This window comes from Abramis brama, assembly GCF_963993115.1.
Source record: "Abramis brama genome assembly, chromosome: 1".
Classification (NCBI taxonomy): Eukaryota; Metazoa; Chordata; class Actinopteri; order Cypriniformes; family Leuciscidae; genus Abramis; species Abramis brama.
In genome coordinates this window covers 1,724,858-1,736,932 of record NC_139963.1, presented here as the reverse complement: position 1 = coordinate 1,736,932, position 12,075 = coordinate 1,724,858, and the positions used below count along the sequence as shown (strand labels likewise).

Here is a 12,075-nt window from a genome sequence, read left to right as displayed (position 1 = left end):
TCTGGGATCTATGGTCCCATCCCCCCAACTAGGACAAGAAGGTCTTAATTACCATGACCATGATCAGATAAGTTTTATGACTGTGTGTGAATGGGTGAATGTGAGGCTATGTAAAGCGCTTTGGTGGCCATAGGTCTGTGAAAGCGCTATATAAATGCAGTCCATTTACCAGTCCATTTGTATGCATTACCTGAACCACATTTGTGTGGCTATTAATTAGGGCCCAAGCCCTGAAAGGGCGAAGGCCCTATTGTTTTCGGTAGGATTATTATTATTATTATTATTATTAGGGCCCAAGCCCTGAAAGGGCGAAGGCCCTATTGTTTTCGGTAGGATTATTTATTATTATTATTTTTTTGTCAACCTTTCGGGAACTTTTGGGGCCCTTAACATGCTCGAAAACTCTTGAAACTTTGCACACGGGTCAGAACCCGCGGCCATCAGGGCTGAGCTGAAGCTGGTACCCGGGCGTGGCAGGGGGGCTCAACAGCGCCCCCTTGAACGAGGTCCGAAAACTTGGTCCATAAATCAGACACGCTTGCATGTAATAATAGGAAACTCAGTACACATATAGATCTCATCGGGCCGAACAACTTTCGTACTTTTACTTTTTACGCCAGCCCAACAGGAAGTCGGCTATTATGGGTTGTTTGGAAACGCATGCTGTGGAATTTAATGTACTCCTCCTAGGGAATTGATCCAATCGCCTCCAAACTCGGTCAGCATGAAGTCAAGACATTGAGGATGCTAAATTGCGGACGGATTTTTGATATCTCGAACGGTTTGGCCGTGGCGAGGAAACGAATTTATGGCGAATAATGAAAACAGGAAGTGTGTTATAACTCCTGCACACATTAACTGATCTTGATGAAACTTCAGCAGTGTGTTCGTGGTAAAAGGCCGATCACATGGATGTGACTATTGTGAGTCAAAATTATAGCGCCACCAACTGGCAGCAGGAAGTGTGTCACTTTCAAAATGCTTTGAAATCACCCTCTTATTTTTACCCGATTTGCTTCAAATTTTATGTGTATAATGTAGACACACGGCAGATGTAGACCTGTGAAAGGATTTTTGATATCTTTAATACTGTTGCCATGGCAACGCTTCAAACTTTAATATTCTTTTTTGATGCTTTTGAGACTCTTAACATACTTGAAATTGAATGAAACTCGACAGACACATCACATTTATTAGCCCGTAGACATGTGCAAAGTTTCAGAAACAGGCGTGGTGAGGGGCTCAGTAGCGCCACCTTTAGTCATAAGTGGGGGGGTTAGTTTTATCAACAGCAACAAAACTTGGTATGTGTATTGTTCTCATCAAGACGGACAACTTTCTAATTGACATTAACTATCTCCGACCAACAGGAAGAGAGATATTTTGGTTTGAATGTGGATTTTCTGAAGAATTTTCTCTCCCTCTCTCTGTGTCTCTGTGTGTGTGAGGGGAGGGGGGGATTTGACTATTGCTTTTATATTGTTAATCAAGGTTTCAGGGGCTTTTGGGGTCCTTAACGTGCTCAAAAACTCTTGAAACTTTGCACACAAGTCAGAACCCCCTGCCATCAGGGACGGGCAGAAGCTGGTACCTGGGCGTGGCTGGGGGGCTCAACAGCGCCCCCTTGAACGGGGTTCTAAAACTTGGTCCATATATCAAACACGCTTGCATGAATTAATATGAAACTCGGTACACAAATAGATCTCATCGTGCCGAACAACTTTCCCCCGGTCAAGTTTTACGCCAGCCCAACAGGAAGTCGGCTATTATGGGTTGTTTGGAAAACGCTTGCTGTGGAATGTGAAATACTCCTCCTAGAAAATTCACCGTGTCCCCTCCAAACTCGGTGTGCATGTAGTCAAGAGTTTGAGGATGCTAAATTGCGGACGGATTTTTGATATCTCGAATGGTTTGGCCGTGGCGAGGAATCGAATTTATGGCGAGAAAAGAGAGACACGAAGTGTTATAACTTCTGCATACATTAACTGATCTTGATGAAACTTCAGCAGTGTGTTTGTGATAAGAGGCAGATCAGATGGATGTAACTATTGTGAGTCAAAGTTATAGCGCCACCAACTGGCAGCAGGAAGTGTGTCACTTTCAACATGCTTTTGACAAAGTGGGGGGGTTAGTTTTACCAACAGTTACAAACATGAGTATATATATTGGTCTCACCGAGCCGGACAACTTTCTAATTAACAGTCATTAGCTCAGAGCAAAAGAAAGTCCGATATTTTGGTTTGAATGTGGATTTTTTGGATATTTCAGACTCTGAGTTTTTAGCTACTCTTCCAAACTGGCTTATTTTATTCACACCAAACTTTTTCAAAATGATGAAAATACATTAAAGATGCTAAATTGTGAACGGATATTAAACATCTCAAATGTTTTTACTATAGTGAGGGACTGAAGTAATGTACAAAAATTAAACACTAAAAGCCTCATCTTCTAAAAATGTAATTATACACCATTTATTTCTATAAAAGTATACAAATATCACAACCAAACTCATTTTATTCTTTTTTTTTTTTTTAAATTTAATAATTATTTATAAGTTTAAAAATAGTAATTGTACTATTTAGTCCCATAAAAGTCAAGTCATACATAGGGCTATACTGCCCTCTTGTGTTCAAAATCAGGTAGGCCTATTGTATTTACATAAAAATATACTAGGTATGTGACGGTGAGAATATTTTACCACCGGTTAATCGACGTGTGACACCGCTGGGGGCTTTTGAATCGCAAACTTAAAAACGAAAGTAAAATATTTTCGTCCGCACTGATATTGATAGTGGTTGATAATAATAATAATAATTTGTTACATTTATATAGCGCTTTTTCTGAGACCTCAAAGCGCTTTACATAGATGGGGGGAATCTCCTCAACCACCACCAATGTGCAGCATCCACTTGGATGATGCGACGGCAGCCATATTGCGCCAGAACGCCCACCACACACCAGCTTACTGGTGGAGAGGAGACAGTGATGAAGCCAATCAGTATATCAGTACATGGGGATGATTAGGAGGCCATGATGGATAGAGGCCAAGGGGCAAATTTGGCCAGGATGCCGGGGTTACACCCCTACTCTTTTTCGAAGGACATCCTGGGATTTTTAATGACCACAGAGAGTCAGGACCTCGGTTTAACGTCTCATCCGAAGGACGGTGCTCTTTTGGCAGTATAGTGTCCCCGTCACTACACTGGGGCATTAGGACTCACACAGACCACAGGGTGAGCGGTTGAGCGGGCGTTTCAAATGAATTCCTATGGAAGTAGGAATAAACTGAAAAACGTTCACTCTGTTCTGCTCGTTCCTTGTCGTGGATGCGCACCATGAATGCCCGTGCAGCCATGAGCATTTTAGTTTCATTTTAAAATTAGCGCCCTTCGGGGGGTGGATTGCTTGAAATTATTTTACAAAAGCACAATGTTGTGTTTTATTGCGACAGTACACAAATATAAGTTAACACTTTGCAGTTTGAATGTGGTCCTGTATAATGACGTATGTTTTTATGTGTCCACTGTTCCATCGCGCCCACGCCACACACACACACACACACACACGGTTTACTATCTTTGTGGGGACTCTCCATGGACTTAATGGTTTTTATACTTTACAAACTGTATATTCTATCTCCTCACACTAACCCTACCCCTAAACCTACCCATTACAGAAAACTTTCTGCATTTTTTTATATTTCCAAAAAGACTCATTCTGTATGATTTCTAAGCTTGTTTACCCATGGGGACCTCTATTTAGGTCCCCACTGTGACACGAGTCCCCATGAGTCTGTGTGCATTCAGGTTGAAGTCCCCACCGGGATATAAAAACATGAACACACATGCACACACACACACACACACACACACACACACACACATTCCAGCATTGCAATCTTGACATCGCAGCCTGTTCATTATAGCCATATATATATATATATATATATATATATATATATATATATATATATATATATAAATATAGCTGCGAGCAGCGATGAAGGGCCAAAGCCGGCGGTACCGCCACCCCGGTGCCTTTAGGTAAAGGCACCGGGGTTGCGGTGCCACCGACTTGGGCCCGTAATCGCTGCTCGCAGCTATATTATGTTTTATTTTTAAATGAAAAGAGGCTGAGTGGTGTTTTATAACATATTTTGTTTTATTGTTGACAAGAATATACATACAGAGATAACCAGAGTAGCCAGAGCGAGCTGAGTGAAGAGCTCTCAACAAGAACGCTGTGGTTCCATTTTTGCATCCTCGAAGATGAGAGGACACAAGTCCGGTAATTCTGCAAATTCCAAAATTTGTGTACTTGGTATTGAGAAATGCCCCATGGCTTTCCTACTACATCTCCTCAATTCAAGATGTCCTGATTGAGAAACTTTACTTTCCTGGTCAAAGTAATTGATTGTCTCTGTTTAAACTTAATGATTGGTGTACCGTCTACAGTGCGAGTCGGAAGCGAAGAGCCATTACCATAGTTGAACTTCAGCTCACAAAGCTTCCTCAGTCCTCAGAGATTGCACACACACACTATAAAGACAGTAACGAGCAATGATGTCAATTGTACCATATCTGAGCTCGAGTCCGATGACGAAACATTGTAAGAACTAGTTATTCAACCCGAACCTCCATCGCACGAATGACTTCTGAAGTCTCTATGAGTGTGGATTATATAAACACTGAGCAGTGTTAATTTAACATTGGGGATTTTGCTGTGTATAATGACGTTTGAGGGCTGGTCAATTTGTTCGCAGGTGGAAAACGTACAACATAGGCGGGGGGCATTATGCAAATGTATCTTATAGTGACGTAGAACTGTAAAGCAGTGAGTTTCGAAACAAAAATGACTCAAAGTCAGTTCAGAGTGATTCTTTCTTTTGGGAGACAATAACTTTATTCATTGTGCACTTTCGACTTTACAACTTTGCAGAACGTTTACATTCACAAACAGCTATATTATACACACTGCATGAAAGGGAATATTTGAAAAACCATAATAGGGGCACTTCAATGTGTTTTGTGCCAGAAAAGGGTATTCAAATAGATATGCAGATGATCCGCTGTGGCGACCCCTAATGGGAACAGTCAAAAGATAGATAGATAGATAGATAGATAGATAGATAGATAGATAGATAGATAGATAGATAGATAGATAGATGACTATAGGAATGAAAATGACAGTTCTGAATTAAGAAATGATATACTGGTTTTTGGACCAATTGAGAATCCAGTTCCCAGTATTTTGACCTCCACCCCTCCCAAACCAATATATCCACCAGTGTCGACTCCAAGTCCCAATTTAGCACCAACTGGACCGGCAGTAGCTGATGCACTGGCAATTTCAGCCTGAGCCATTGCTCCAGCCCCGAGTCTAGCCACAGTGGCTTCAGCACCAGCTGAGGCGTTGGGACCTCTGGCTTCTACCTCAAATATACTGAATTCAGCACGAGCTCGTCCAACTCCTGCTTCTGCATAGACTCCAGCCTTGGGAATTCTCATTCCCGGTTCCTTTCCAAAAGCTTCCGCATATGCTCCACTTCGAGCATAGCTGCCTTCTGCAGTGGCATTTGGTGGTCTGTCAATTGTGTCCACCATTCCAATGATGCCGCTTCCTGAAGCATTAACTGAGGCAACTTGCAGACTTGGCTTTTTTGAAGTATGCTTTTTGGGTTTCCATGTTTTCGATTTGACTAATTTCTTATTAATTTCACTTGAAACATTGAATGCGACTTTGGGCTTTTCTTTACGTAGAGGTCTGGTATAAATTATATCGGATGCTTCATCTGAAAATAAAATACATTTGTTTTAATGCAGTGCAAATATAGACAGACATTTAGAAAAATAACAAGTGTTGTTTGAATTTACCTCGTCGTAGCTGCCATTTTTCACTGAACGTTAGAACATTGGTGAAATGTTACTTAACTTTGAAAACTGTTATTTCTGTATTTGGTGTGATTTTAGCGGGGTACATACTGTGTGATTTTGGCTACGATTTGGCCGCCTGAGACAAATTTTGCAAATCCTAAAAAATTCCTCTTGTCCTATGCTAAAATCAGAAGACTTTGATCGTTAGTTTGACATGTTCACAGACAGCCGATTCATGACCGTTGCGCTAAAATTTTACCTCCGACGAAATTCTGGCAGTGCCAGAAGATTTGACTCCCAGTTCTGCAGTGATTCTCCTACGACGACCGTCAAATTATCTTCGTTTTTCAAGACAAGCCATGACCAAAATTAACGTTAGAGATTTCTTTGTTTCAATCCCGCGTGTAACGCAGCTCACATCACCGAACGTGTCATTGATTGATGATGTAAAAACTCATCCGTTTTTAACACGTCTTGACTGTCTTACAGTCTGACATTAATGACAACTGGGATCTTACAGTGTGACATGGACTACATCGGGGATCATGTTCGTACAGTCTGACAAGCGATATATAGCAATATATCGGGAGACATGTGGGTCAGACTTGATTTTGATCACTTCATAAAGTTTTGTTTTGTAAAAATTTTATCTTAATTGTATCTTAAGCTGCCTGTATAAGCTTGAAATGACAACTTTTAAACAAAAAAATCAAAACGAAAAGAAACAGACAACTCTCTGGTTATGTACTCCGTATGAAATGTGCATTTCTCTCTACAGGCGAGATCACTATTGCAGCCGACACTGACACAGAAAGCACTAGTTTATTGATAAACAATTAAAATGTCTCCTTTCTATATTTGTAACTCGACTGAAACGTTCTTTTAAAAATGTAATGAGCAAGCTTTTGTGCATGATTTGGCTGCTGCAGACTTACATGAAGTCAGTCTAATCCCCACTATTAAAGAAGCTTGGTCTTATTTTTGCCAGTCCTTTAGTACTATCATTAATAAATATGCCCCTTTAAAACCTGTTCGGCATAAATAGAGGCGAACCAACACTGAGTGGGGGCCCTAGGCACAATTAATCAATGAGGCCCTTTTTTTATTCGTATTTTATTTATGTTTTATATATAATATATACATTTTAGATTCGATTTTAAAAAAATATATAACTTCATTGCCTAGAGATATTATTGTTTTTATATTAACATTCCTGATTTTTTGAATGATCAGCCCTTGGGGGCCCCCTTAAAATTACATAAACTTAACCCATTAAAACCCCGCTGGTCTAGATAACCTAGATCCCTTCTTTGTTAAAGTAGGTGCACCTACTGTATCACAACTGAACCTCTAACATATATTTTTAATCTATTGTTTTCTACAGCGGAGATGCCTAAAACCTGGAAAATTGTATCCCCTGTTTATAAGAAGGGTGCTAAAATGGATCCAAATTCATATAAGACAATTTCAGTTTTGTCTTATGTTGCAAATGTAATGGAGAAATTAATAAACAAGCAACAAATATGATTTCTTAATAAATTTAATGTCATATCTGATGCTCAATACGGTTTTCGTTTGCATTACAGCCGCTGTAAAAGTTATGAACAGTATTTATAATGTCTTAGATAGTATTGGCGCATCTAACTTAACTTTATCTTGGTTCTCTAATTATCTATTTAGTAGATCCCAGCATGTAAAAATTGAGCCTCTAACTATTAACAAAGGTGTTCCTCAAGGCTCTGTGTTAGCCTCAACCCTGTTTTCAGTTTATATTAACAACGTATCCCAGACTATCTGAAATGAGATATTCAACCCGATCATCTAATCATATTCGTTTGATTATCCTTTGCTTTTAGTTTTGCTGCTCCAAATGATTGGAATGTGCCACAAAATTCATTGAAAATGGAATCTTTTATTTCAATCTCCGCATTTAAAAAACTATTAGGGAGTGTTTTTATCACAGCTTGTGAATGTTTCTAAGGTCCCCACAAACATGGCGGGGCCTATTACGCTGCAGGCCTATGTCCTCCACCTTTTCTAACCCCAGACCAGGAGAAACTTAATCTACTGTGCCCATTTAGGGCCTTAGACGCGTCCAAAGAGCTGCCTTGTGGCGTAAGTCCGATCAGTTATTCATCTCGTTTGGGTCACCCAGGAAGGGGTGCCCAGCATCCAAGCAGAGGATGAGTTAGTGTGTAGTTAAGGCTATCTCTCTCGAGTCAGCTGGTCAGCCTTCACCTATGGCTGTGCGGGCCCACTCACCTATGAGTATGGCGGCTTCTAAAGCTCTCGGGAGCTTCCCTTAATGACATCTGTGATGGGGCAGGCTGGTCCTCTCCGCTCACCTATGTCAGGTTCTATAGCCTGGATGTGGGTTCCACTCCAGGTTCCAAAGTGCTTTTGCCCAGTGTGCTAGTACGACTCACACATACAGGCACTTGTTAGTACAGCGGCGTGGGTATGGGGTTCCCACACCGTCTCGACGCAGCGAAATAATAAAATAGAATGAAGTAATTAAAAGACAAGCGGGTTTGGTTTTTATTGCAGTCTCACAGCTAAATAGATAATTTCCATGAAAAACTTTACTAATAATATATTTTTATATAATATATTAACAATATATTTTTCATTTAATACAAACATATTTTGGATTTTTTTTTTAAATACTACAATTATATATATATTTCATACAGAGAATGTTTGGCAATATTCAGAAACACATATAACAAACTACATTGTGAAAATGAACAAGTAAATAAATACACAAAATAAAATACATAAATTAACAAACTAAAATGTAGATTTTATACAGAGTCAGTGTTAGTAAATATAGACCAACTATTGCAATACACTTACCATTTTCACAATATCCGGGAGTGGGTATATCACACTCTTCATCTGCAAATAACACAAATTAGCTTTAATGCAGTTCAAATAGACAAAGATGTTGTGGAAAACAACAAGCTTTATATATCATCGCCATAACAGTGGAAACTAATTCCATGTTTTCTTCTAATATTACCTAGTGGCAGCATATATGTTGAAAATAGCAGAGGGCCTAACACAGATCCTTGATCTTAGATTGTTCCCCGTTTTGTCTATTTACAGCCCTCTGCTATTTTCAACATATATGCTGCCACTTGGTAATATTATAAAAAACCTGGAATTAGTTTCCACTGTTATGCTGATGATACTCAGTTATATATTTCATAACGACCAGATGAAAATCTAATCTATCTAAGCTGACAGAGTGTGTTTATAATATCAAATATTTGATGACCTATTAAATTCAGCCAAGACGGAGGTATTACTCATTGGACCAAAAACCTGTACACAGAATCTCTTAGAATACAATTTATACTCTCACTTCATCATCTACAGTTAAAGACCTGGGCGTTATATTAGACGACAACTTGTCTTCCGATAATCACATTTCACATGTTAAAACAGCCTTCTTCCACCTCAGAAACATTACTAGGCTCCGGAACATGCTATCCAAATGCCTGAAATAGGCAAATCGGTACTAGTTCACGCGAATGACAATCACGCAGTGTGAATTAACAAAGACGCGATCTGAGAGATTCGCCCATGAGATATTTGGCATATCTGGACCAGTCGACGATTCAAAATCCTACTGTGTGAATGTGTTCTGACTGAAAACTACATTGGCGATGACCTACAGCCAATGAGAGAGCAAGGTACAGGGCAGTGGGATGTTCAGAGTTATGGACCAGAATATCAGTATTTTAATAGATATATTTACAATTATATCAAACAGAAACAAAGCACAAACATTTGCTTGACCCACAGCTCTCTTTGCAGAACACACTTTTCTTGCTCCCCGTGTCTCGCCAGACATTTCCTCCTGCAGAATCTGTTTTGTTTTTTCCTTCTTTTCGGCGCAAATCAACACACAGACAATTTGGATCGCGAGCTTCTTGCGTGCTGTCATTTGACCAACTGTGGTCAAATCATTAATTTACACTTTTAGTTAATAAAATATGTTATTAAGAAATGAATACATGATGACACATTTAATTAATAGAAATTCATATATTACTTAATCTATTAACTATATAGAATCTTTATTAGTTGCTGATGCAGTAATCATTAATTAATGGTTTAGTTCTTCATGAGTCATATATTAACACATGATTATCTGTGCATTAATTAAGTATGAATTAAAGCATATTAGTGCACCCGCATTGTAAAGTGTTACCAGGACATTTAACACAGGACTAAGACTAGGACTAAAATTGAAAATAGCTTACAAATTTAACACTACCTCCTATAACAGACCACTCTTTAATTGTAATGTAGACACATGCATTTGCTGTAAAGAAGATTGAAACTATATATATATATTGTGAAAAGAGCTTATACAAATAAATGTGAATTGAATCGTACTAAAATTCACTTACCACTTTCATCATCTCCATCCTGGCTTAATTGTTGTTTTTTAGACATTTTAGTGAGTCACAAGTTCTCAATCTCTTTGGTGGAGTGTCGTTGTGTCTCAGTCAGTACCTCTCCTCCCTTTATATACACAGAGTCGGGTGGACAACAGGAAGTGAAAGCCAAAAGCGAGATGCGTAGTGTGTGTGATCTAGAGGCGGAGCCGGGGGTAGGGGGGATTGGTTGTTATATAATACAGTAACTTGAGGTAATCCCCTCAATACTTAAAATACAATACTTCCCTGAAATATGGTGACTGCGTCCCATCATGAAGCTACTATCACTACCTCAATCACACATGAGCACACACAGGTCTTTAGCATCTACACACTCACGTCCCTATCAGGTGTGCGCTGGTCCGACACAGGATCATCAGTACTACCTCACCCCGAGGGCGGCTCTATAGTCTTCAACACTATCACCGTCTCTGTGGTTTTTCAGAAATCTGACACAACTCCCAAGTTGCTCTGTGCAGGAATGAAGTTTTTATTCACAGCCGAGGAGTTCTCTGGCCACAACAACCAAGAGAATCTCAGCTAACAGAAAGAATCATGTACATTTAAATCTCAATGGGTATGTGTACATGTAACCAAATAATCCATTAGTAATGGGATTGACGGCTCAATCGGACTGAAAAGCCTTCGTGTAAACGCCTTAATCGATCCGATTGAGTTCGATCCGAATGAAATTTCAATCCGATTGAAAGGGGCTGTTTATTCCTTTTCTAATCCGATCGAGAGAACATGTATGCCATTGCATAAAATATTTATATTACAAACATTAGTATAAAAATGGTGTAATATGAACTTGAAAACAATTCAGTTGTTACTTTTAATCTTAATATGGTTCCCTGTATATTTTAGTAAAATAAATAAATAAATAAATAATAATAATATCTACTTAATCACAAGCTTGATAATTATTCCCACTAACAATTCTCACTCTAGGCTGATCTCAAAAGTTGGCAGCCCTGTTTGAAGTAAGTTGAAGTTGTAGGTTTAAGTTTACAAAAGGTTTAAGAACATTTACAAAAATCACTTTTTAAGTTAATGATAGATATTTTACTTCAATTGTCGGTTAATCAGATATTAAAAAAAGAGGAATAAGTTAAAAATAGACTAACATTTGAAGTTACCGTATGCTATAGCTACTGTGGGGTAATGTGTAGTAATCAGCAATAGAATGTATTAATCTTCTTTTTAATGCCAGGTTGGAGTTATACACTGATTTTCTGTCATGGTCTATGGACTCCCTGAATTAGCCTTGGCCACCCCATTTATAAAAGTCTAGCTCCGCCACTGGTGTTGGAGATTTTATTATTTAGATAATAAGTGATTTAGCTATACATTTGTACACTATTATTTATTTCCTCTGTGTGTGTGTCTTTGGTTTGACTTTGGAAGCCTTTAAGGCCCGAATACCGACACAGCAGAGAATGCTATTTCAGTAAAGTCACGTTGTACAAACTCTCACCCAAAAATAATCTATAGAATGTATTACCATATTTGGGACAATGATGTAGGTATATATGTAAAAACTGGACACAGAACTGGAGCGCCTTTTCTGCAGAGGAGGCGTTCGGCTTTGTTTGTTAATAAATTCTAATATTTCTGGCATCAGAGATCTCTGAAGTCATTTCCCTGAAAAGATTGAAACCACAGCACTGGTGTGTTTACAGCATTCACATGCTCTTCCTTACTTGAAAGAGGATTTCCTGCAAACTCTAGAAAGGAACGCAGTTCATCTC

At 39.0% G+C, this 12,075-nt stretch overlaps 2 protein-coding genes across 3 annotated transcripts in view; both read right to left on the bottom strand.

Annotated features, from left to right (window-relative positions):
• Window positions 1-12,075, bottom strand: part of LOC311098232 (uncharacterized protein) — a 179,338-nt gene that overhangs the window by 89,997 nt on the left and 77,266 nt on the right. The gene's annotated exons all lie outside the window — the stretch shown is intronic.
• LOC311091207 (uncharacterized protein) lies at window positions 4,877-10,371 on the bottom strand. Of its 2 annotated transcripts, XM_084127031.1 has the most exons (3): window positions 10,295-10,371; window positions 8,730-8,771; window positions 4,877-5,791 (listed from the first exon to the last, which is right to left on the bottom strand). In XM_084127031.1, the coding sequence occupies exons 1-3, from the start codon at window positions 10,338-10,340 to the stop codon at window positions 5,169-5,171; spliced, it is 711 nt and encodes a 236-aa protein (XP_083983157.1). In that variant the 5' UTR covers window positions 10,341-10,371; the 3' UTR covers window positions 4,877-5,168. The 2 variants fall into 2 exon arrangements, 1 of the variants encoding a protein (XP_083983157.1); XR_014608021.1 differs by lacking the exons at window positions 8,730-8,771; window positions 10,295-10,371 and adding an exon at window positions 8,136-8,414.